The following is a 25477-nucleotide window of genomic DNA, read 5'->3' as shown; positions in this document are numbered from 1 at the left end:
GCCTGGCACTTCTGTGCCACTCACGACAATCCAGGGGGCGTGGGATTTTACAGATGCAACATCTGCGGAATTAGGCTGGAGGGAGGCGAGAGAACGTGTCGCCCCCCCCCCCCCCCAAACCGGAAGGAATCTTATTTGTGGAAAGAAATAGGGGCCAGCGCCAGGGTCTGCCATAGCTTACATTTTTTGTCCAGCGCTTCACACCATCATAGCCTTTGGTCCGGAGCTTGTCATAGAAGAAACTATTAAAAAAGTGGACCTGTACAAGGGAAATAAGATAGAAAGGGTTTGGGTGTGGGTCTTTCATCTTGAAACCTGCAAGAGTTTAGGTAAGCGTGGCTCCATTATCCTGTCCAGTTTTCTTGGCACTCAGTGCCCCTCCCTGCTCATGGCATACTCACCTTGTCGGGCACAGTGTCCATCACCAGGTCCCCATACATATTCATTACCTGTCAGGGGAAAAGGGCAGTTACTTCCAAGGGTCTCTGTGGTTCAGGCATCAGTCCTAGGCCACGGCCCGCCCCTATTCTCTGCATCTTCCCCAGGCATGCCTGTGTTCTGGTTTCTAGCCACCCACCCACTGCCCTCTCTCAGTAAAGTGACATTTAAGCTCACCTATTCATTTCCTTTTCTTTAGTCCTGTCGGACCAGTCCAGATGAGTGGCTTTTCACTGCCTCCAGCAGATGGTGCAGACACATGGACTGATGCAGCAGTTAGGCTGCTCCTGGGAAAGCTATAGGCTCAGCTTCCTGGTGTATAGGCGGGGGGGGGGCCCTTGTCCTCTTGGGACCGATTCTCTCTTTCCTCTTTTAAAGTTCACAGTTCCCGCACTGGGTGCTCCCAGTGACTTTGCCCCCTTGGTGGGTCTAGCAGCAGGAGATACTGGCAGTATTCTCCTCCTCTACTTCTGGAGAGCAGCAAGGAAACGGTAAAGATTATTTAATAAAAATAAAAAGTGGCTTGCAGCCCTCTTCTTCAGGTTGCCTAAGGTGCTATGCCGGGTTTAGATACGGTCGGGGGGGGGGGGGGTCTGAAGTGATTACTGTTCCCTCTCCCTCCTTTCGTATGGCTGTTAAAAAAGACATGCGGCACCAGATCAGTCACTGTGCCAGGTGGGTGCAATCCATGGAGAGTTGGTACCTTGCCAAAAGTTCCCCAGATCAAGCCTTGGCCCCTACAACATTGGATCACAGTGCTGTAGGGCATGTGGATCAGCAGCCATTTTAGCACCATTTCATGCAAAGTAAACAAGTCAAAGCCAGGCTCTTTCCTTCCTTCATCCCTCCGAGAGTCAAAAAGGGAATTCAGTACGAGTTACATATTTTTCTCAGGCAAGGCAGAACCTGTGCGGATCCAGTTCTCTACTGTTATTTCAGCAGGCAACCTCACAGGCATATCAGACTGACCTTTCCCAACAACATTCCCCTCTACACAAATGAAGCTTCCCAGAGGGTCAGTCAAACCAAGTTAGGCTTGTGATGAAGACTGCTGCCTGTAAAATGTCCTAGGATGGTCCTGCCTGGACAGCCCTTTTGGATTCCTGCTTGAGCTCTTCCCAGCCCTTGTCCAAGTTCCCACACAGAACCACCTCAGGTAAGCCTTGGCAATGTCCTAGAGAATTAGTGGAACAGAAGGAAGAGCAGATAGTTCAGGAGCAAGGAGCTGGGGAGCCTTAATTCCACGGCGTCACCTTCTGCAACTCTTGGATGAGCACCAGAGGCAGTGACCTGTATGGGGATCCCAGAGAATTGGTGGAACAGAAGGAAGAGCAGAGAGCCTCCTGGGCTGTTCAGGAGCGAGGAGCTGGGGAGCCTTAATTCCATGGCGTCACCTTCTGCAACTTTTGGATGAGCACCAGAGGCAGTGACCTGTATGGGGATCCCATATTCAGCCGCCCCAAACCTCCGCCAAGTGCTTCCTGCCACATTTGACTCTTCTCAGTAAGAGACACCCAATGCCACCCTTAAGGTAGCCAAGACAATGAAGGCTCTATATTCCCTTCCAGGGGGAAAAAAAGGATATAGCGTTGGTTCTCCTAAGGGGTTTGCCTTGTCTTTAAGGCCACATTTGGTGGAGGGACAAAGCACATTTTGATAAGAAAATTATTCCTTACCTGCTAATTTTCGTTCCTGTAGTACCATGGATCAATCTCCCCCTTCCAGCAGATGGAGTCAGAGCAAAAACCGAGAAGGCGGACCCTTATTAGCAAGAACGCCCTCTGTGTCCTCTCAGTATTAAGTATATCCAAGCAAGAAGCAAAACAGAATGGATGGATCTGAAAATGAACTTGAACTGCGAATGGAACAAAAAAAACAAACACCTAACCACTTGAAGAATAAACTAACGAAAGAAACTTGCAGAATGAACCCCTAGTCAGAAAAAACCTTTCGGACATGACTAGAAAAACAGTAGACAGTCGAGCTGCAATGTGCTTCTCAGAAAAAAAAAACCCCCAAAAGGTCCAAGGGAGGGCATCTGGACTGATCCGTGGTACTACAAGAACGAAAATTAGCAGGTAAGGAATAATTTTCTTTTCCCTGTACGTACCAGGATCAGTCCAGACTGTGGGATGTACCAAAGCTTCCCTAAGTAGGGTGGGTCCCTGAAAGTCCAGCTCGGATGACCTGAGCACCAAAGGAACCAGAATCCTGAGTTTGAAGGTTCAAACGATAGTGATGAGCAAAGGTATGCAGAGACTTCCAGGTCGCTGCCCTGCAAATCTCCCACGGCAAAATCGCCTGGCTCTCCGCCCAGGAAGCTGCTTGAGCTCGAAGAGAATGCGCCTTAATGCCCACTGGAGGCTGTCGACCTGCTCCAAGGTAAGCGATAGATATAGCTTCCTTCAGCCAGTGGGCAATGGAGGTCTTCGAAGCCTTATGGCCCTTCTTGGGACCATTCCAAAGGACAAAGATGGTCCGACAGGCGAAACTCATTAGTAACTTCCAGATAGCGCAGGTGCACGCGCCTGACATCGAGCCGTTTCAGCTGGGGAGAATCCTCCTCAGAAAAAGATGGAAGCTCCACCGATTGATTCAAATGAAAAGCAGAGACCACTTTAGGCAAAAAGGAGTGCACCGTGGTCAGTCACCCCCGAATCCGTAATACGGAGAGAAGGCTCCCTGCAGGGCAGGGCTTGCAGTTCTGAGATCTGACGGGCAGAACAAATAGATACCAGGAACACGGTCTTCAAAGTGAGGTCCTTGAGAGTGGCTCTCTTTAAGGGTTCGAAAGGCGGACCTCCCAGGATCCGGAGCACTAAGTTCAAGTTCCAGGAGGGGCATAGACTACGAATTGGCGGCTTGACATGCTTCGTTCCTCTAAGGAAACGAACAATATCTGGATGATAAGAGAGCGGAGTTCCTGTGAGACGCAAGAGAGCCCCGAGAGCTGCCACTTGAACCCTCAGTGAATTGAAAGCCTGTCCCATGTCGAGACCCCGTTTTAAGAAAGCCAGGACCTGGGCGACTGACGCCTGTCACGGCTAGATATTCATAGACACACACCAGGATTCAAAAACCTTCCAGACCCGGACATAGGCCACAGAGGTAGAAGTCTTCCGAGCCTTCAGGAGGGTAGAAGTAACTGCTTCAGGATACCCCCGCTTCCTCAGCCTGGACCTTTCAAAAGCCAGGCCACAAGACAAAAGCGTTCTGCCTGGTCGAAAAATACGGGACCCTGGCGCAAGAGGTTCGGCAGGTGTCCCAGACGCAGAGGACCATCCACTGCCATGTTGACCAAGTCCGCAAACCATGGATGACGGGTCCCGGGTGTAACTCGATCCTTCAGAGTACCTTTCCCACCAGATGCCAGGGTGGGAACACGTAGAGAAGGACGTTCCGCGGCCACAGCAAGACTAGGGCAATCACGCCCTCTGCTCCGTGTTCCTTTCATCGACTGAAGAAGCGCAGCGCCTTCACGTTTCTTTGCGTGGCCATCAGATCTAGATGTGGACATCCCCACGTCCTGAAGAGAAGTGAGGCTGCCGTCTCAGAAAGCTCCCATTCTCCAGGATCGATGCGCTGACGACTCAAGAAGTCCGCTTGGACATTGTCCACTCCCGCAATGTGCGAGGCCGCCAGATGGGAGAGATGGAGCTCCGCCCAAGGAAGGAGCTTATCCGTCTCCAGGGACACATGATGACTCCTGGTCCCGCCTTGCCGGTTGATGTAAGCAACTGTTGTTGCATTGTCCGAGAGAATGCGAACCGCTCGGCCTTGGACCTGCGGGAGGAACCGCATGAGCGCCAGACGGACTGCTCGCGTCTCCAGACGGTTGATAGGCCAGGCTGTTTGTTCCAACGTCCACTGGCCCTGTGCCGAGTGCCTGCCACACACCGCTCCCCAGCCGGAGAGACTGGCATCCGTGGTGATGACAATCCATTGTGGGATCTCCAAGTCCATTCCCTGCAGTAAGTGGTCCAGATTGAGCCACCATGAGAGGCTGGCTTTGTTGGATGGAGGTATCGGTAGCAGAGCCTAAATTCTCGGGAGATCGGCTTCCAGCGGGAAAGCAAGGCTCTTTGCAAAGGTCGCATATGAGCAAAGGCCCACGGCACCACATCTTTCATGGAGGCCATGGTACTCAGAAGCTGTGGATAGTCCCAGGCAGTGGGAAGCAGGAGGAGCCGAAAACGTCGTACCTGATACTGAAGAGATAGTGCTCGCTCCATCCGGAGTGAGACCTTGCCCACCGCAGTATCGAAGTGCACCCCCAAGAAGTCGAGAGACTGTGATGGGGTAAGCTGGCTCTTGGCAAAACTTTTCACCCAGTCTAGAGACTGAAGAAGATGCAGAACACTGTCGATCGCTTGCTGGCATAGCACGCTGGACTTCGCACGGATGAGCCAGTCATCGAGATAGGGGTGGACCAAGATTCCTTCCTTCCGCAGAGTCGCCGCTACCACCACCATAATCTTGGTGAAGGTTCGAGGTGCGGTCGCAAGGCCGAAGGGCAGGGCCTGAAATTGGTAGTGCTGCCCCAAGATCTTGAACCTGAGAAAGCGCTGATGTTCCTTCAGGATGGGGATATGCAGATAAGCTTCGGTCAAGTCCAATGAGGCGAGGAACTCCCCTCGGCGTACCGCTACTATCACCGAACGCAGGGTCTCCATCCGGAAGTGAGGAATCTGAAGAGCCCCGTTGACCATCTTGAGGTCCAGGATTGGCCGGAAGGATCCTTCCTTTTTGGGGACCACGAAGTAGACTGAATAGTGGCCGAGCCCCTATTCCGCTGGCGGCACCTGAAGGATTGCCCAGAGGGTTTGGAGACGATCGAGGGTCTGGCGGACAGCCTCCTGCTTCCTGGACAGTCCGCATGGGGAGAAGACAAACCGGTCTCAAAAAGGCCTAGCAAATTCTAAAGTGTAACCTTGTTGTAGAATACTCAAGACCCAGTGGTCCAAGGTGATTTCGGCCTACTCCCCGAAGAAGAGGGAGAGACGGCCCCCTATTCTGGGGGGAGGGGGGGTGTCGGAGAGTAGATCGGCAACCCTTCATTGGGAGGATTTAGAGGATGATCCTTGGGCAAAGTTATCCCGAGCGGGCCGCTGCCCGCGAAAGGACTGAGACCAAGACTGCGACCTGGAAGGAGACAACTTGTGAGCAGGTGGTCTAGACTGACTAAACAGTCTGTGTCCTCCGATGCGGTTGCGCATGGAACTGAAGACTCGTGAAGTTCGGGGGCGATCTTCCGGCAGCTTATGCACCTTATTTTCGCCCAGCGATTTAATAAGCTGGTCCAGCTCCTCCCCAAACAGAAATTTTCCCTTGAAGGGAAGAGAACCCAGCTGAGCCTTAGAAGAAGAATCTGCAGACCAGTTACGGAGCAAAGGAGGTGCCTCGCCGAGACCACAGATACCATGGACCGCGCTAACACACGGAGAAGATCATACAAGGCATCCGCCCCATGTGAAATAACCGCCTCCAGACGTTCCACTTGTTGCGCCTCCTCCAAGGGAAGGTCTTGGGTACTAAGCAGTTGCTGAACCCACCTTAACCCTGCGTTTTGCATCAAGGAGCTACAAACCACCGCTCTTACACCCAAGGCAGACACTTCAAAAACGCGCTTCAGATAAACCTCGAATTTGCGGTCCTGCAAATCTCGCAAGGCGGCTCCTCCCGTCACCGGGATGGTGGTTCCCTTCGTGACAGCCGTCACAGCGGAGTCCACCCGAGGAAATTTGAGGAGTTCCAGATACTCCTCTGGGAGAGGGTACAGCTTGTCCATAGCCCTGCTGACCCTCAGGGATGCCTCTGGTGTTTCCCATTCTTTGGTTAATAACTGAAGGAGCATAGGGTGCAATGGAAAAGTCTTAGCTGGCAAACGGAGCCCTGTCAGGACCGGGTCCCCCTTCTTGGCCGTGGTAGTAGGTTCTGGAGATTCCTATGGAGGGTCGATATCCAATTCCTCCAGGACATGTGCAATAAGATTGTCTAACTCATCCTGTTGAAATAGCCTAAGGACCCTGGGATCATCGCCCTCTACCTGAGCCTGCAGAGCTGCATCATCCAGATCCGGGTCCAAAGGATCTAGGGGAAGAGGGGGGTTCGGCAGAGAGGGCTGCGAAGCCACCCGCACCAGAGAAGCTGAGTGGGCATCAGCCGACCCTAGAGCGACCCCCAGTGCCCCCTGCGACTCCTCCACCCGGGGAATCTTCTTCTTCGGAGGGAGCAAGATCGGATCCTGCTGCTGCTGGATCAGCCGAGCCAGGTAAGCACTATGCATTAGCAAAATAAATTCCGTAGAGAAGGGCCCGGGGGGAGCGGAGCAGGAGGATCCTCCCCCCCCCCCCCCCCCCGAGGCAGACTTACCCCCAGCAAGTCCACCGGGGAAAGGACCGGGGGACGAGGGAGGCAGCGTGAGGACCAGATCAGCGCCAGACTGCAGGGGAACAGTTTCGGCGAAATTCAAAATGGCCACCGTTCCCACATCGGCTGGGAACGGGGCAGGCCCTTCAACCCCAAGGCGCGAATTAATGCGCGAAATGGTGCACCCCTCCGGTCTTGAGGTGCCATCCCCATCAGGGAGGCACCCGGTGCAAAATACCCTCCCGGGAGATCCAGGAGGCCAGTTCTCCGCAAGCGGAGCATAGCATGGAGCGCGGCATGGAGGTGGGGGAGGGGAGCACCTCCGAAGGCTGCCTGCAGCTGAAAAGCACGCTGCGTCCCAAAGCAACGCTCGACCCCTTAGAAAATAAATATTCTTTTACTCTGTCAGAGGAATGTCGCCTCTCTGACAATTAAGCTGCTTCTGAGGTAAAACGGCCTCTCAGGCAGCGGGTCGGCACAATGGGGGAGAGGCTGGACCACCAGCTTACACCCCAGGCAGCAGGAAAGACCAAGCTGAAAAATAAAATTACAAAACGTACCCCAAACGGGAGAGAAATAATGAGAAAAGAGGAGAGAGAGAGAGAGAGAGAGGCAAAACACCTGGCCGGAGTCCTGCCTGCAAGCTGAGCCCTGAAGGCTGAGGCAGAGTCTCTCAAGAACTTCCCTTTCTTTTTTTTTAATTCTAGATCCTTCCAAAGAGATAGCAGAGGAAGAAATCAGCTCAATAACCATCCCTTTTAAAACTTAGAGGGGGAAACCTTAAGTGAGACTCGCATCTGCTGGAGTCAGAGGAATACTAAGGGGACACAGAGGGCGCTCTTACTTATAAGGGTCCGCCTTCTCAGTTTTTGCTCTGACTCCATCTGCTGGAAGGGGGAGACAACCCACGATCTGGACTGATCCTGGTACGTACAGGGAACCCATGATAAAAACACACAGATTCCACTTCATCTTTCTTCTAATCTCTCATCATCCTATGTTGGGTCTAACTTCCTTCGTTGGCTGCCATGGTGACTTTGCCCACAGGTGATGGTGTGCGGTTCCTGGTGAGCCTTGCACAGTAGTAAGTGATGCTAGGAACTCCTTCAGTCCGATCCCTCATATAGCCTGGCCCAGGCTAGTTCAAGACAGGGCCCCCTCCCCTACCCCAACAGAGCCACGGCAATTACAATTTCAGCCTTTTTTCCCCTCTCTGAGAGCCAGCCATCTTTTGGAGTAATCCTGAAAGGTTTGAAACCAAAGTTCAGAGGCTGGCTAGAGGTGCTTTTTGAAGCCCCTTTTCTCCCCAATACTAGTCTTGGTCAGGGCCGTTTCAGAGGCCACACACAATCTGCTCAGGCAGTTCTCTCTTCCTCTAGGAGGGGATCAAGGATAATTGATTCTGCTAAGGAAGACCACTATGTTCTTGGAGTGCTCCTTCACCACAACCCTTGGAATCTTCTGCTCTGGGCGATAAGAGGACTTAGCCAGGAGGACTTCCCCACTGCCTTCAGTGGAAGTCCCTGGAATAACGGTATTAGGCTGCTTCTGAAAGTTCCAGGTGTTGGGGCTTCCCTTCTCCCTTGAAGAGAGGTCACACACAATACTATTTATCTCAAGTCTCCCATATGGGGCTGCAAGTTCTCCTGTTCTTTGTGACCCCATGAAGAATGGCATATTTTTTAGGCAGTTCCCCACACAGGTACGAAGGACATCCCCTTTTATCTCCTCAAGGGTTACTAGCAGATGTTTCTCAGATGCGTTATCCTGGATCCCTTACTGACAGCTATCAGGCTCTCCCCTCACACTAATCATGAGTCTGCTCATCATGGGTCAAGTAAAGGCCTACCTATACAGGGAGGGATTCCTGTTCCACTTTTAGTCAAGATGGTTAGAGAAGGATAGCTGTTCTGTCGCAGCCATGGTTATGTAGGTGTGGAACCCCTAGGCTGACTGATGATTATCTCAAACCAGAGAAGCTCCCTCATATCCAAAGAAGAAAGTGATCTAATGGCCTTGAACTTCAAGGCCTGAAGGCCTTACTCCCATGTTCAGATCTTCCATGTCTGCAGACTCAAATGCATCTCGCTCAATATGCAGTCCTCTCAGGGTGATATCCAGTAAACCAGTGTCACAAGGCTCCTTTTTCTCGCTCTACTGAAAGGTTAGAAGGAGCTTGAGCAGGTGGCTTTTCATCCTGCAGGCAATGGATTTGGAGCCTCCTTCCAAGTTATTTTGTGCTGTAGGCATGAGCCCAATAGGTTGGGAAGGGGGAGTTATGATCTGGAGCAACTGAAACAGGGTCAGGAGTCCTAGCAGAGAACCAACAGGTCCAAGACTAGGCCAAGGACCAAAGCCAGCTGTCTAGTGCTCAAGAAATCCTGGCTTCTAGCTCAGGAGGTTGGCAGTGGTCTTAACTGATTTAATCAACCACAATGTGGTCATGTCAAATCTAACTTGCTATAATGTGCTTTGTGCTTCCTGGCTGGAAAAGAGTGATATAAATGATGGTGATGACGACTGATAGAAGCACCTTCTGCCTTACTAGGAGTCAGATGGGATGCCTCCACGTGTGGATTTCAGATCAGCCCGGCAAACTCCAAGACAAACAAGTTCTTTGGTTGGAAAAGGAAAGCAGGAGCTAGGGGTCCAGATATCCTGGTAGAACCATGACCAGCATCCCACCTCCTGCGTACGTTCCTGCTAGGAGCCCAGACATTCCCTAGACCAAGTTCTGAAGAGCGCTAGCAGGGATGCTCCTGCACTCTCTTCCCCTGGTCACAGGATTCCTTCCCTAGAAGATCCTGTTTATTCTCTTCTGCAACAGTGACGGTTGAGAGAATCAGGCTACATAACAAGGATACGTAGTGCCAGGAGTTACAACCTTTAGTGGTGTGAAAGAGGACCATATAATAATTCATTTGGAGCCTCTGCGAGTTTGATTTACAAAAGAGAGATCCATTTCTTCAATCTAGTTCTTCCACCAGAGGAGACTGTATTGAATAACCCACACCTCTTGCAGAGGGCAGAGATTGGCTCTGGTTTAATACACTGAAGCTCTTGCACTACTCTCAGATGGGATACTTTCTTCCAGGGAGTCAAGCATGCAAGTCCTCTGATGTGGGAGAGCTCCTCAACTTGGAATCTAAGCTTAGTATTTGAAGGGATCTGGTCTCCCTCTTAATAGTGTTTGTTTCTAGGTCTTGCTGTTTGTCTCCGTGGTTGGCCTTTGGTCATTTTAAAGGAAAAGATGGGTGCGACACGAGCCCTCTTCTGAGGATAGTGTCTCTCTTCTGTTAGAACCAGACTTTCCTCACTTATGACAGTGAGAAAGTCAGGCAATGTAGGCCAGCCTCAAGTCCATCGTATGTCACCTTTAAAATGTTTGTAGGCGACTAGTCCCTTCTGAATTTTGAATGGGTCTTTAGTCTATTGATGTATCCTCTTAAAGTACACATTTCGAATCCATCAGTCTCAGGAGGAATCAAGTAGATGAGCACTTTAGCACATTTCAGACCTTCCTGGGAGCAGCCTACTCCTAACTGCTGCACCAGTCCACATGACTGCACTGGCTGCTGGAGACAAATACCACTCGTCTGGGCAATATGGAAAGAAGGATTTCCTCTGAGCCTCTCCCCCACCCCCAGTTTCATGTCAGAGGCCACTGTCCTTAAGTTTCTTCCTCTATAGAGGACGACATCTTACTGGGCTTGACTGAAGTCTGTCAGACATCTCGAGAGCAGATAGTGTATTGCAGGCTCTGAGCTGCTGCATGACAGCATGCTTACATGTAGTGTTGCATCTTACTAACTGGCCTCTTGTGCATTCAAGCTGCTGTAGCATAGGAAAGTTTGTTCTTACCAGCTAATTTTTGTTTCTGGAATACTACGGATCATTCCAGACTCCTGGCATTATGCCTCCCTTCCAGCAGATGGAGACAGAAAAAGTTTCACTGGCACATAACCCGGAGTGCCACCTGCAGTCCTATACCCAAGCCAAGATTCACTACATAACCAAAATGCCCCACAGACGAGGAAGGAAAAAAGGGAAAAACCCCGTTTGAAAGAAAACTTGTTTCATAACTCTTCACTTTATAACTCCAAACCAGGAAAACAAACTTGAAATCACTGCCAGCTCTATAGCCTATATACACATCAGCATGACAGAAATACAAGCGGACTCTCCCCCATACACGGGCAGGACTCTGGACTCATCCGTGGTATTCCAAGAAAGAAAATTAGCAGGTAAAAAAGGAAAATTAGTTCTTACCTGTTAGTTTTCGTTCCTGTAGTACCCCGATCAGTCCAGACCGATGGTTGAGCCTCCTGTCCAGCAGATGGAGAGACAGACTAAAACTGAAAAGGGTATCCTAAATCAGGACAGAGCCTACCCTGCAGCCCTTCAGTATAACCATTGTCAAAGCAGATAAGAACTAAGGTAAACCCCAAAAATAGATCAAGCAAGTAAACAAGACTCAATAGAGTAACCAACAAAACAATTATCAACAAGGAATGGACTGTAAAATAGTGCTCTTGCATATCCTTAGTCATCAATACAGATGCTTCCGGTGTCCTGAATAGAATGATAGGTGATATACATCCAGAGACCTGGAGAAAAAAAAAGACTTCAAGCGGACGGCAGAAAAGAAAGAAAGAAACCAGGGAAGGGCGTCTGGACTGATCTGTGGTACTACAGGAATGAAAATTAACAGGTAAGAACTAATTTTCCTTTCCCTGTACATACCCGGATCAGGCCAGACTGTGGGATGTACCAAAGCTTCCCTAGACCGGGTGGGACCTAGACAGTCCCGCTCGAAGCACCTGCCGCCCAAAAGAACCAAAGACCGGGGCATGCACATCTAGATGGTAATGCCGAGCAAAGGTATGCAGGGATGTCCATGTAGCAGCCCTGCAGATCTCTTGCAGAGAGACGGACTGACTCTCCACCCACGAAGCAGCCTGAGAACACAAAGAGCGAGCCTCCAAGCCCTCAGGAACTGTCCGGCCTCGGCAAATTAAGCTGAGGCAATCGCTTCCTTCAACCACCGAGCACTAGTAGTCCTAGAAGCCCGTTTGCCCCTATTTGGACCACTCCAGAGGACAAAAAGATGATCGGAGATCGAAACTCATTGGTGACTTGGAGATAACGGAGCAACACACGTTTCACATCAAGCCGACAAAGATCGCCCCCATCGGGACCCGCGACGTCCTCCGCAGAAAATGCAGGAAGCTCCACCGACTGATTAACATGGAAGGAAGAAACGACCTTCGGCAAAAAGGAAGGAACAGTCTTGAGAGAGACTCCCGAATCCGAAAAACGCAGAAAGGCCCCCCCCCCGACAGGACAGCGCTTGAATCTCCGAAACCAGACAAGTGGAACAAATAGAAACTAAGAAAACCGCTAAGGTAAGTACCCAAACTGGGAAAGGGCTATAAGCCAAGATCAGGGAACCGCAGGGTGAGCTGTCTGGCATCTGCTGGAGACAAACAAATACTGAAGGGCTGCAGGGTAGGCTCTGTCCTGATATAGGATACCCTTTTCAGTTTTAGTCTGTCTCCATCTGCTGGACAGGAGGCTCAACCCATGGTCTGGACTGATCCGGGTACATACAGGGAACCACATTTTCCTTTCCTGTTCATACCCTGATCAGTCCAGACTCCTGGGATATATAGAAACATAGAAATGACGGCAGAAGACGACCAAACGGCCCATCCAGTCTGCCCAGCAAGCTTTCACACTTTTTTCTTCATACTTACACATCAAGCAGACATATTCTTGGCTCTATTTCACTTCCACCCCCGCCATTGCTGTAGAGAGCAGTGCTGTAACTGCATCTAAGTGAAGTATCTAGCTTAATTGGTTAGGGGTAGTAACTGCCGCAATAAGCAAGCTACTCCCACGCTTATTTGTTTACCCAGCCTGGGCAATTCAGTCCTTGTTGGTTGTCTGAATATAATTCCACTTTACTTCATTCTCCCCTGCCGTTGAAGCAGTGACCCGCGCTGGATATGTATTCCAAGTGAAGTATCAGGCTTAATTGATTCGGGGTAGTAACCACTGAAACAAGCAAGCTACACCCATGCTTATTTGTTTATCCAGACTATGTAATTCAGTCCTTGTTGTCTGAATATAAATCATCTTTTCTTCATTCCCCCTGCCGTTGAAGCAGTGAGCTATGCTGGATATGCAGTGAAAGTGAAGTATCAGGCTTAATTGATGTAAGCAAGCAAGCTACGCCCCGCTTTTTTGTGAATGTACCTAAGCTTCCCTAACCAGGGAGGGATTGGAAGAGTCCTGTTCAAAGGACACACTCGCCAAAACCCGCAGTCTCCGGGGCTTGCACATTGAAATGATAATGTCTAGCAAAAGTGTGCAACACTTCCAGGTAGCCGCCCAACAAATTTTTTGTGGTAGCACCAATTGACACTCGAACAACGAAGTGCCCGATACCTAACCGAATGTGCCCTCAATCCTTTCGGAACCAGATGGTCTTTGCAGATATATGCCGAAACTATTGCCTCTTTCGACCATCTTGCTATCATGGATTTCAAAGTTTTTCGACCGCTCCACAGCACAAAGAGTTGGTCAGACACCCTGAAACTATTGGTGACTGAGGTACTGTAATAAAGCTCTCTTTACATCCAACCAATGTAATTCTCTAGCATGCGGGGATGACGTGCCCAAATCCGGAAAAGCTGGAAGCGCCATGATCTGATTCAAATGGAAAGTGGACACCACCTTCAGGAGGAAAAGAAAGATATCCCAGAATCTGAAATCTTCAGCAAAGGCTCCCTGCACGATAACTCTTACAGTTCAGAGAGATTCTCTGGACGGAACAAATGGCTACCAGAAACACCACCTACTGTTGCTCTTCTCAAAGGTTCAAAAGGAACTTCACACAACCCTCCAAGGATAAGATTAAGATTCCATGAGGGATGTACTTTCCGCACCGGAGGACGCAGATGCTTTGCTCCTCGGAGGAAACGAGCCACATCCGGGTGTATAGCTAAGACATACCATGCACCTTACCCCATGAATAGCCCAAGGCCGCAACCAGAACCTTAAGAGTTAAAGACCAAACCTTTCTTAAAAAAAAATCAAGATGTTAGCTAGCGAAGCCTGCGTTGTGACTATTCCTTGATTTGTACACCAGAACTCAAGACTTTCCAGACCCTTACATATGACAGTGAAATGGAAGTCTTCCTAGCCTGCAACAAGGTGGTAAAGACAATCTCCGGATATCCTTTTTCTCTCAAAAACTTCCTCTCAAAAGTCAAGCCACTAGACAAACGATCTGCCCACTCTGAAAATATTGGACCTTGCTGAAGTAGAGTCGGCAAATGCACGAGCCGAGTGGACCATCCACCACCAAGTTGACCAGATCTATGAACCACAAGCGCTTGGCCACTTTGGTGCCACCAGATTCACTTCGCTGGGATAATTTTCTATGTGCCGAATCAGTTTCCCCACCAGGGGCCACAGAGGAAACACAAAGAAGAATCCCTCAGGGCCAGGGTAGACCTAGAGCATCTACGCCCTCTGCTCTGTGCTCTCTTCTTCGATTGAAGAATCAGGGAGCCTTGGCGTTCTTTTGCGTCACCATCAGGTCCAGGCAAGGAGTTCCCCACCGGCAACATATCAGAGCCATCACCTCCTCTGAAAGCTTCCACTCCCTGGGGTCCAGCTTCTGATGATGAGAAAATCTGCCTGCATGTTGTCCAGCCTGGCCATATGAGATGCCGCTCTGCCCACAAAAACAACTCCTGAACTTCCAGGGCCACTGCTCGACTCCTGGTTCCCCCTTGATGGCTGATAGACAATGCGACCATGGTAGCTTGACAGGATACTCACTGAGCGACTGCTCAAAGGCAGAAATGCCACCAAGGCACACCTCACTGCCCTCGTCTACAAATGACTGATAGAAGAGAGGTCCTGGTCTTTGGACCATTGCCCCTGGGCCGACTGATTCTGGCATACTGGCCCCCAGCTGGAGAGATTCTGGCATACTGGCCCCCAGCTGGAGAGACTACCCAATCTGGAACCTCCAAGTCTACTCCACGTCTCAGCTGTTCTTGACCAAGCCACCATGAGACCCTGGACCTGGCAGGCTCATCGAGTGATAGATGGATCTGCTCCGACAATGGGTCCCATCGGGAAAGAAAGGACTGCTGCAGAGGTCTCATATGCTCAAAAGCCCAAGGGACCAATTCCAAATTCAAGGCCGTTGAGCCCAATACCTGAAGGTAATCCCAGACCCTGGGAACCACAGCTTCCAACAACCCGCGCACCTGCTTCTACAGTTTGAGAATACGCGCATCCGTGAGAAACCTTCCCTCCCTGGTGTAGAATCGCACGCCCAAGAACTCCAGAACTGAGACGGAGAGAGATGACTCTTCAGTAGGTTCACCACTCATCCCAGGGACCTCAGTAGCTGGAAGACCTGAGCCACCTCCTGAGTATCAAGAACTTCCAACTTCACCTGAATAAGCCAGTTGTCTAGATATGGATGAACCAAGATGCCCCTCTTCCTGAGCACCGCCGCCACCACCACTTTGGTGAGCGTTTGAGGCGCTGTCGCTAATCCGAACAGAAGGGCACAAAACTGGAAATGTTTCCCCGAGGATCAAGGAGTGGAGAAACTGCTGTTGGTCTGGGCGGATTGGAATGTGCAAGAATGCTTCGGACAAGCCCAGGGAAATCAGGAACTCCCCCTTGCACACTGCTGCAATCACTGAACGCAGAGTTTCCATTTAAACCAGGGAACCTTGAGAGCCACATTCACTTTCTTTAGATCCAGAACTGGATGGAAGAAGCCCTCCTTTTTCCGAACCACAAAATATATGGAATACCTTCCTGTCCCTTGTTCCCCCAATGGAACGGGAACTACAGCTCCCAGAGCTTGCAACTGGTCCACAGTTTCCTGAACCACCTGTCTCTTGTCGAGCAGAGCGCAAGGGGAAATCATAAACAAGCCCCGCAGCAGACGAGAGAACTGTGATGCGTAACAGTCTTTTATGACGCTGAGAACCCAGTGGTCAGACGTGACCTTGGTCCATTCCTCGTAAAATAGAACCAGACAGACTCCAATCAGAGGAAGAGAGGAGTGGACCGGCCTCACTTCATTGGGAGAACTTGGTTCCACCAAAGCCCTGACCGAGGCTGTCTCTGTCTGACTTTCTGCTGCCTCGAAAGGACTGGTTCTAGGCCTCCTGCCTCCTGGCACTTTACCTCTGAGCTCCTGCTGAAGGCCTATTCGGCCAAAACCATCTGTTCGATCGAAACCGGGAACACCCAGAGAAGGAACTCCTGTTTCCTCTGGGCTTATCCTCCAGAAGCCTATGCCCTTTAGTCTCTCTGAGATGCTTCCCTAAACAGGAGCTTCCTCTTGAAAGGTAATGCCCCTAAACGAGGCTTCGACCAAACATCTGCCAACCTGTTCCTCAGCCAAAGGAGCCTCATGGATGATACTGCAGACATCATCACTCTGGAAGACGTTCTAACAAGGTCACATAAAGCATTCGCTACATAAGCCACTGCCACTTCCAGATATTCCACCTGCTTAGCCTTGGATGGAAATAGCGGTCTCGTGGTCTGTAATTGCTGAACCCAGCGCAAACTGGCCCTCTGCACGAAGCTACTGCACAGAGCAGCCCGAATGCCAAGAGCCAACACCTCATATCTTCTTGAGATGAATCTCCAACTTTCTATCCTGCACATCCTTCAGTGCCGCTGAACCAGCCACAAGAATGATGGTCTTTTCAGTGACCACAGACACCAACGCATCCACCTTAGGGATCGCCAACAATTCCAGCACATCCTCAGGCAACAGGTACAACTTCGCCATCCCCCAACCTACCTTTTGTCCTGTCTCGGGAGTATTCCACTCCCTGATGACAAGTTTCTTCACAGATTTGTGAAAAGGGCAGGCTTTTGCTGAACCCCTCAAGCCATCCATGACCAGGTCCACACCTTCCTAGTCAGATTCCTCCTGAGGAACTTTGATACCAAGCTCCTCCAGAACATGAGGAATTAAGGGCCTTAACTATTCTTTCCAGAATAAATGCACCACCTTAGGGTCATCCCTTTCAGCCACGAGCACCTGATTCAACCCTCTGGGTCCAAGGCATCTGGGTTAATATCGGGTTCAGCCGGATTGTTGCCTAGCCCAGAAGGTTCTGGAAGTCCGGAAACCCACGGCGCCCCTTCTGACAGAGTCTACATCTGGACTGCCCAGCGCTGAACCTGACTTCCAGAACAGGCCAGTCTCTTAGCCGGCCTCGGAACACCTGGCTTCTGAGTGCGGTCTGCCTGCCAACTGCCTTTCCCGCCAAACATGCCTCACGTAATAGGAGGATGAACTGAGGAAAAAGAAGCAGGATCTCCCAACTCAGCACCAGAGGGAACCCCCTCCTAATCAGAATTGGGATGGGTAGCCTCCCTGGCTGAACTGTGACAGCAGCAGTGGGAAATAGTCACACCCCCAAAGCAGCCGCAACAGGCTGCTTTGGGGGTGTGACATGGCCGCCTTTCCCGCGCCTGGCAGGGAGGGGATGCCAACTTGTCAAGCGCTCAGTGCTTGATTTTGCTCTCGGCTGCCGCTCCCATTTGGCCTCAGCCAGTCCCGACCCGCCATCCCCTCTGGAGAGGCAGCAGGGAACACAGACCAGCACGCGATAATTGTACGCGTGCATCGCCAGAAGAGGGGCTGGCACTGCCTCTAGCCATGAGAGCACGAGGCGCTCAGTCCGTGACTAAACCCCACACGCAGGAAACAGCACCGCTGCGCAGTCAGGTAACACTGCCGCTCCGCAAACCTCTCACAGCCCTGCCAAGGTCTAGCGCTGCCTTCCCGGCCACCAAAACCTCGGCGCTCCTCTGCTGAAAAGTTTTACTTTTTTTTTTTTTAAACTTTATTGAACAAGCAAAAATAAAAAAAATAACTACTTCCCTGATAGAAGAGCTGATAAGGGACCACCAGCTACACACCTCCCCCCCCCCGGGCGGCGAAAGAACGAAGCAAACCAGGGTCCCCGACTCCTCAACACTAGGAGGGATAGCCCCACCAGGGCCTAACAACCTCCCGGGAGGATAAATCCACAGATTTGAAAGAATATTCTCTATCCCCCCCCCCCCCCCCTTTTTTTTCCAAAACTGCAGGGTTTGCACCTGCTGGAGACAGAGAAATACCGGAGGACTGCAGGTGGTTACATGGCAGTGCAACTTTCTGTCTCCATCTACGAGTCTGGACTGATCCGGGTACGAACAGGAATTCCTCTCTCTTATCATGCACTGTAAGGAGTTCCCTCAGGACTGCTTCTCTACTTCCATTACCTGATCGTTGAGCCAGTTCTGGCCATACAGAGTGCCCAAGTCATCCATCGACAGCACATGGCGCTTGTAGTTCACACGAAAGCCCCGCACCATGGCATTGCCTGGCATACGCTGGTAGGACTGAATCAGCTGGTGCACCATGCTCTTCCTGCAGGGGAGGAGTCAAAAACAAGGGGCTACAGAGGGGAGAGGTAAAGACGGCACCAGGGACCTACCTCCTTACATAACTGCCTTTTTATCAAGGATTCACACCACCCCCCTGGCTATTACTACTGCTCATTCACTGATCGTCCGAGATCTTCCTTCTATTCTGTTACTGCCCATCTCAAATCTTCCCTCAACATACTACTGCCTCTTAATCAGCAATATGGAGATCTGGTGATACCCTCCTGCACGCATCAGGGAGCCCTCCCGCTTCCTCATCCATCTCTCACCTCATATCTTCCCCCCGTCATCATAGCAGCAGAGATACCTGGCTAGAGGGCATCCCTTACCCATGTGTGCAGACAGACACGAAGGACTCTGCTGCTGCAGCATTGAGGATGAGGACTCACCTCTGCTGCGTGGAGAAATCCTGCTGGAACACATCCTCCAGTTTTTCCATTACCTCCTCTGTGCCCAGCGGGATGAGACTTCCATAAGTGTGTAAGAACTGGTCCAGAATACCTGAAGGAGGAGATGCAGAGGGTCACAAAGCATTCTGCAAATATCTCCTCATACCACAGAGCGATTAAGGAGCCCGTGCAGTCTTCTGCACATATGATCTGTATCAGTCCCCAGAGCTGTTTTTGTCCTGCCCTTGGGCTATACCAGGGCTGGCAAAATCTCACAAGCCAGCTCACCCGGGCATCTAAAATTTGGCACTTAGTACCTAAAATTCAAAAAGCTAAAATATACAAATATAGAAAGAAAAATAAGAGAGCAAAATAATAAAAAGCAAAACAAAATAAGTAAAATGGCAAGAACAAGGAAAAGGAAGATAAGGAAAAATGTCCCCAGTTCCTAACAATGTTTCACTGGCACTTGTTTTCTACACATCTTTCTACCAACAGCTGTGAGAGAAGCTTCTCCTCTCCCCCAGCAGAAGAGGGGACGCAGTGCCCTTACTCTGTACGCACGTAACGTGCTCCTCTGTCAGGGACCCAAGCTGCGCAACCTTCTCTTCCACCTGCCCTTCGTTTCGCTCGCCCAGCTGGATCTCTGCTTCGGTCCGGGGCCCGTTGGTGACTGCCACGGAAGGGGAGACCTTTCTCAGCGGCCCAATGCTGCAGACATTGCTGATTAAGATGCTGCCTTCGTTCTCAGTCACCCCCAGGAGGGGGCAGGGCTCAGCATCTGGGGTCAGGGACGCGTAGCCATTGGCAAGAGGGCCTGAAGAGACAGAAGCGGAAGAATCCAAGAGTCTGGAACAAGGCATCGTGGCATAAAGGGAGGTAAAAGCACACGTAAAAGTATAACTTCTAGGAGGGGAGGGGGGGGGGAATAGATAACCATCGCCAACCTGGATCAGACCAAAGATCTGTCTCACCCAGAATCCTGTTTCCAACAGCAGCAAGGGGCAGGTACTTCCACAGGACACAAACAAGAAATCTGGCATGTATACAGTTACCCATCTACAGTCAGACCCTTGTGGGAGAGGAGGAGAACCTCAATTTATTATAAAGAGACTTCAAACTGTGCACCTAACTGAGAAGCGTCCTTGGTACACAAAGATTGTAAGAAAGTTGTTCAAAACAGTGCCTATTCTGTTTCAAGGTCACATGCCAAACATGAGCAAAAAAGGGGCCTATGCCATGAGCATGGAGACAAACTGGAGGAGTGCAGGCACCACAGGACATGCACACTGATTCACCAACACCAGTCCATCTGCAAAACCCAGCCATCTGGACTGATCTGGGTACGTACAGGGAACACCAGTTACTAAAGAGGCGCAATAGCAAGAGAAGGGACAGAAACGCCTGGGGATAGTCTTTATCGTCCGCAGGGATACAGCAATAAAAAAACAAAAAACAAAAACAAACATTATATATATACATACAGATAAATGCCCAGGAATTTTCTGTTACCTGAATCCAAATGTAGGTTGGCTTCTGCCCTACCGGGCCCATCTTCACTGGAACTGATGCAGGGTGAGTGAGAATCTGAGGCATGATCGAGTGCATCCTGCTCATCATCCTCTAGGCTGGCTCCGTCGAAGGTGACTCTTTGCAGCTCGGTATACTGGGGATACGACGACACGTTGCCCTCATCACCCATCAGGGCCCCCAGCAGACCCGAGCAGTTGATCCGGCCAGAGTCTCCCACAGTGGCCATCTGGTCCAAGTCGTTGGGAGAGCAGGACGGCTTGGCCAGTCCAGAGCCTAGCATCCCCTCGGCCTCACTATACTCCACGTCGCTAACAATCCCCTGCATGGAGCTACTCTGCTCAGTCCCAGGGACATCAGCATGGAGGCTTCTGCCCAAGAGAGAGGGGCCACCACCCCCTAGCATGAGACGGCAGCTCTTCTTTAAGGGACAGAAAGAGGCAGCAGAGTCCTCATCTGGCTGAGACCCAGGGGATAGGGAGACAGAGGAACGGCCCCGCTTGCAACCGCTGCTTCTCCGACGGCACCGTGACGGCGGCTTCCCCCAGAACCTCCAGTGGAATTGCAGCGAAAAGGGTTTGGAATAGAGAAGACGCCGCAGGGTCTGCATCGTTCGCTTTCGCCTTGGGGCGCACTTCTTCTTTCCTGTCTTGCAGTGGCCGGTCCCTCTCCCCTGCTCCTCCTTGTGGCTGCGCTCCCCTCTCTCATTCAGAGGGGAGCTGTCCATGAATGGCCAGCCCCTGCTGGCTTTCCCCTGGCCACTGCGCTCAAGTCTGAGGCTCGGCGATGTTGTACACCGAACCCCTGAACTGGAATTATTCCAACCAGACATCATGGGCAAGTTCCACTTCTCCTCCTCCTCCTCTTCACTCTCTGACACCTGGAAGCTTCCAAGGCGCTGCTTTTTCAGAAGCTGGATACGGCGGGTTTCCTCCTTGCCAAAGCAGCCACCAGATTTTGGCATCCTCCGGAAACTGCTGGTGTACGATTCCCATCCACGAGCCAGTCGCAACCTCTCCCTGCGGCCTAGCACCTCCTCACTGTGGAGGGAGAGGTGGCGAGAGCTACGCAGCCCACCTGGCCGCCAGCGGTTCTTCCCCTGTGCATTCTCTCTCATGGCTGCGTGAGGCCTGCAAAGTGGAAAAGTAGGCAAGTGTTAGGACGAAGGAATGGCTGTGATATATCAAACACAAATTCTGGCCAAGACTTGAGGAATAATTTTCTCTCAACTTGGCAACTAGATTGTTTTTTCTGGTCAGCACTGGCAGCCAACTCTACCTTTAATGCCATGCTGGAACTGCTGCCCTACACTCATCACCTTTTCTCTGCTTTCCTACATCAGTTCACATTCAAGAAAGATTATATGTTGCAGCTCTTAAATTTTGTATACACTCATAAACATGCTAGCATAATATCAGAAACTCAAAAAAAGGCAACACAAATAATTACAAGAAGTCAAAATCAATTTGGCAACTCCAGACTTCTTAATCACCTTTAACTGAATCCTCTGCAAGTCATATCTATTTTTGAAGAATCATCTAGCCAGGGTGCCATGCACAGTTTTCCAGACCTTATTAAACAGCTGTGTACAGCATCCTCACCAGATGATTTCTCCCAAGATCCAATAGAAGACATCACCCTGGCAGAAAATCTGGTTCTCCTCTAGGTCCAGCGCTATTTTGTGGGTTTGTACAGCACTGGGTATGTTGTGAAGCACTATAGAAATGCTAAGTAGTAGTAGTCTAATCATGAACTTCCTAACCAACGATTTTAACAAGAAGTTCTTCAAGATATGGCAAGACCTGGAGAAAATTATAAGCATGAACCACCGGGGGGAATAGAAACAAACAAAAAACTTTAGTCTTCCAAAACGTGCTTTTAAAAGTATATAGTTTTGAAATTAAAAAAAAAAATCAAGAAATTTGAGTATTTTTGTTGTATTTGCCTTTTTTTTTCTTAAATGTTTATCCAACTACTACCACAAAGTAAAGATGCCAAGGCAATTATCAACTCCCCAGAAAAAAAATACATGCTTAAAGCCCCCATCTGAACAAGACAAGGAACCTTCCAGGTGCACACAGAGAGCGGAGCGTCTAAACACGGATCTCTATGGGAGGAAATGTCCACGTACGTATTTACTAGGAGGCAGTGGGGTGGGGGCGGGGTAGTGATATTACCTTTTAACTTAAATCCTTCCTTTTTTGAAAAAAAAAAAGGGGACAGCTCAGAGAAAAATGAAACAAAAGGCTAAATCCTCACTCTAACGCCGCCAAACACAATCTTTTTTCCTAGTAAGAAATGTGTACTATGCACAAACACATCCCCTCCCCACCACATAGATCCTCAATCCGTCCACCCGCCACAGACCCTCTCGCTCCAGGGCTGATCTCTACCCCCACCCTCACGTGGGCCCGGTCCGGGTGGGGGAGGGGGAGACACCCCGCCGGTCACTCACCTCACCCACCTACCTCCCCCCCACGCTCTCTCTCGCTCGCTCTCTAGGTCTCAGTGCCGAGGTGAGCCCGGGGCTTCCCGCATCCCCCGGCTCCTCTTCCTCCTCCGCCGCACTCCGCCGCCGCCAGTGCGGCCTTCCCCGCTTCTCTAGCTCTCGCCTCCCTTCCCCCTGCGGCGCGCGATTCACGCGTCATCGTCTTCCAGCACGTGACCGCTTTCGACGCCTTCTCTGCCCGCCTCCCCAGCCATCTTTCAACTGGGTAAAGGCAAGCAGGGCGCAACCCCTCTCCCCTCCCTTTCTCTTCTTGCTGTTTCGATGCTGACTACAAAACCTTGGGGATGGGAGCGAGGGACACGCAAGAAGATTCGATAGCCGTTCAGTGCTGCCGTTATCATGGTCAGAAAGGACCGGAAATCCGTTGCGTAGCCCTCATCGAAGATGGCCGCTAGAAGGCTTGGATCGGGTCTCGTGCTTCACTCTATCGGGTGCATTCTCTTGCTTTTTTTTTTTTTAACAATTGCTAATACTCTACCGCCCTCAAGCGAAAATCGTGACGTATTATAAAACGCGACGCTCACCCACCTTTCACCCCCCCCCCTCTACTTTTTCTCGACTGCCCTGCTACCCGTTACCGCTTCGGCTTGCGTCATCTACATGCGCTACAATAGGCGCCATTGTTTCTTTTTGAGAATTGAATTAAACCCACATTTTATAAAGCAAACACTCGGGAACCGGAAGAAAATTAAAATGAATAATAACATGTATTTATTTTTTTTTAATCCAATGTGTTTTCATTTTTATTTGATGAATTGTTTTAGCTTATAGGAAATCAACTGCTTACTTAAAAAGACGGGCCATTTACTGTCTTTTATGTCATTGAATAAGTAAAATATAATATTTTATTACTCCACCACCCTCATAAGTCCTTAAGTCAGGAGTTGCTGTCCCGTTTGTAGGCAGGCAGTCATTTAATGGGTAGAAGCTCCAGACGGCACCAACCTGATACACCTGAAATATAAATACAGCCAAGAACAGGCATGGAAAAACTCAGCTTGGGTTGGCAACAAGTAAAAGCTTAAAACCAGCAATCCTGTTCCCTCCTTCGGATAAGACAAAACTCAACTTGACTCAACTCTCTTGCAATCTCCCCTGCCTCATTATAGGGCCGACATAATAAGACCTGCACTGAAATCTGCGTGGATTTTTTTTGGGCACATGTGGCAAAACACAGTGGAAATGCGGGATGAGGTTGTGCATAAAATCCACACACACCAAACATATGCGCCATAATGCACACAGCAACGCACGCTCGTGGCCCTATGTAGTAAAAACGTGCAGACGTCCATGCAGAAACCTTGCATGGACACCCATCAGCGTTTGAACAGCAGCCTTTGATTCTCGGGGCAAAAGCCTTTTTCAAAAAATGAATAAATCAGTGGTCCAGAAGTTGAAATGAAGATGGGTAGCACAATATCTAACTCCTTCACAAACGAACTCTGACTGCTAGTGAGAGCGTGAAATGCAGATCGGCAATTCTGCCTCATTGAGAAGCTGCCTTCTTTCTACCCATTCTGTCCGCCACTTGGCTGACCTGCAAAAGTATCAAAAAAATGTTCTCGACACTGGCGATTTCACTTACCTCCTGCCCTGACCCAGGTGCTAAAAACCTGCATTAAAAACTCGCACTAACCCGATCTCCCTGTAAGCACGGTTCCCTGCATTGCCCATAAATAGATAATTGCCTCCTTTGCATGCTATTAGTATGCACTCACACAGAAAAAACGCGATCTGTAAATGCACTTGTATGCGCTTTTTCCCCCATTCACAAAACCCTTATTACATATCCATATAGGGCTTTGCATGGGAAGACGTGTACAAGCCAGCGGCAACTTCAGCATACCTTATTACATCGGCCCCTATATCTTCCTAGTGCCAGAAGCATGGTATACATGGGGGTCACTGCAGGAACTGTGAACAGTGCACTGAACTCATAGGCCTCATGCTAATATCCTGCTACCAATGCTTCTCTCTCTTAGCTAGCATTACCAGGAAGAGCCGCAGACTTGCCAAGTCTCCTGCATTCAGTGGGAGACTCCTGCTTTGGCAGGCTATCTCCTAAACTCCAACCTGATCTTAAGTGTGGCCCTGCCTTTTCTGCCCTCCCAGTCTTCTCTCCCTCACCCTGGCTTGCGGGCAGAAGAGGCACTTAATGCTGTGTTACTGTCCACTGTTTCACAGGGCCAGTCACACAATATGAGTCACACATATTCCTGTAGTTCTCATGGCTACTGTGAGACTTGTTCTGCTTGGCAGCAGAAGGGGAAACTTTTTAAAGAGCTGCTTTTGTTGCCAAGGGCTTTGGGGGAGGGGGGAATGGAACTGGCAGAACAGGTCAGACTCAACCCTATTGGGGAGTGCAGGACAGAGCAAGTCGGGGGAAGAGAAGACCATGCTGCACTGGGTTTCTGGGAGGTGGGGGGAAAGCCTAAGAATAGGAGGGAAAGAGATCAAACCTTAGATGGGGGACAAGGAGAAAGATGAAAAATAACCAGAATGGAGAGAGAGAGAGAGAGAGGAGTCAGGGAGGGGGGGGGGGATAGGAGAGAGGACAAAGGACAGAGAGAGTAAAGATATGATGAGGGGGAGGGATAGAGACCCTGGATGAAAGGATGATGAAGATGAAAAGGTGAAAGGTGAGAGAGATAAAAAAAATAACTGGAGATGGAGGAAAAGGAGTCGAGGACTAGGAATGGGTGGTGGCAGGGAGAAGGACAGTGAGACAGAGGGACAGAAGGATCTA

At 50.3% G+C, this 25477-nt stretch overlaps 1 protein-coding gene across 6 annotated transcripts in view; it reads right to left on the bottom strand.

Annotated features, from left to right (window-relative positions):
- Nucleotides 1-23163, bottom strand: part of SENP3 (SUMO specific peptidase 3) — a 38099-nt gene extending 14936 nt beyond the window's left edge. The window contains exons 1-8 of one of the 6 annotated variants that reach the window (XM_029580114.1): nt 23009-23158; nt 22400-22418; nt 20205-21352; nt 19246-19509; nt 18693-18804; nt 18139-18286; nt 402-449; nt 182-259 (exon numbers count right to left, since the gene is read on the bottom strand). In XM_029580114.1, the coding sequence (XP_029435974.1) occupies nt 182-259; nt 402-449; nt 18139-18286; nt 18693-18804; nt 19246-19509; nt 20205-21339 (1785 nt within the window). In that variant the 5' untranslated portion in view covers nt 21340-21352; nt 22400-22418; nt 23009-23158. Of the gene's footprint in view, nt 1-181; nt 260-401; nt 450-18138; nt 18287-18692; nt 18805-19245; nt 19510-20204; nt 21353-21823; nt 22036-22399; nt 22419-22677; nt 22948-23008 lie in introns of those variants that run through there. The other 5 variants (XM_029580111.1, XM_029580110.1, XM_029580113.1 and 2 more) reach the window with 5 other exon arrangements.
- Between the last annotated feature and the right edge of the window lie 2314 nt (nt 23164-25477).

This window comes from Rhinatrema bivittatum, chromosome 16 (genome assembly GCF_901001135.1).
Source record: "Rhinatrema bivittatum chromosome 16, aRhiBiv1.1, whole genome shotgun sequence".
In the NCBI taxonomy this organism is placed as follows: domain Eukaryota; kingdom Metazoa; phylum Chordata; class Amphibia; order Gymnophiona; family Rhinatrematidae; genus Rhinatrema; species Rhinatrema bivittatum.
Note: the sequence above shows the minus strand (reverse complement) of the source record. Positions and strands in the feature narration are given on the sequence as shown.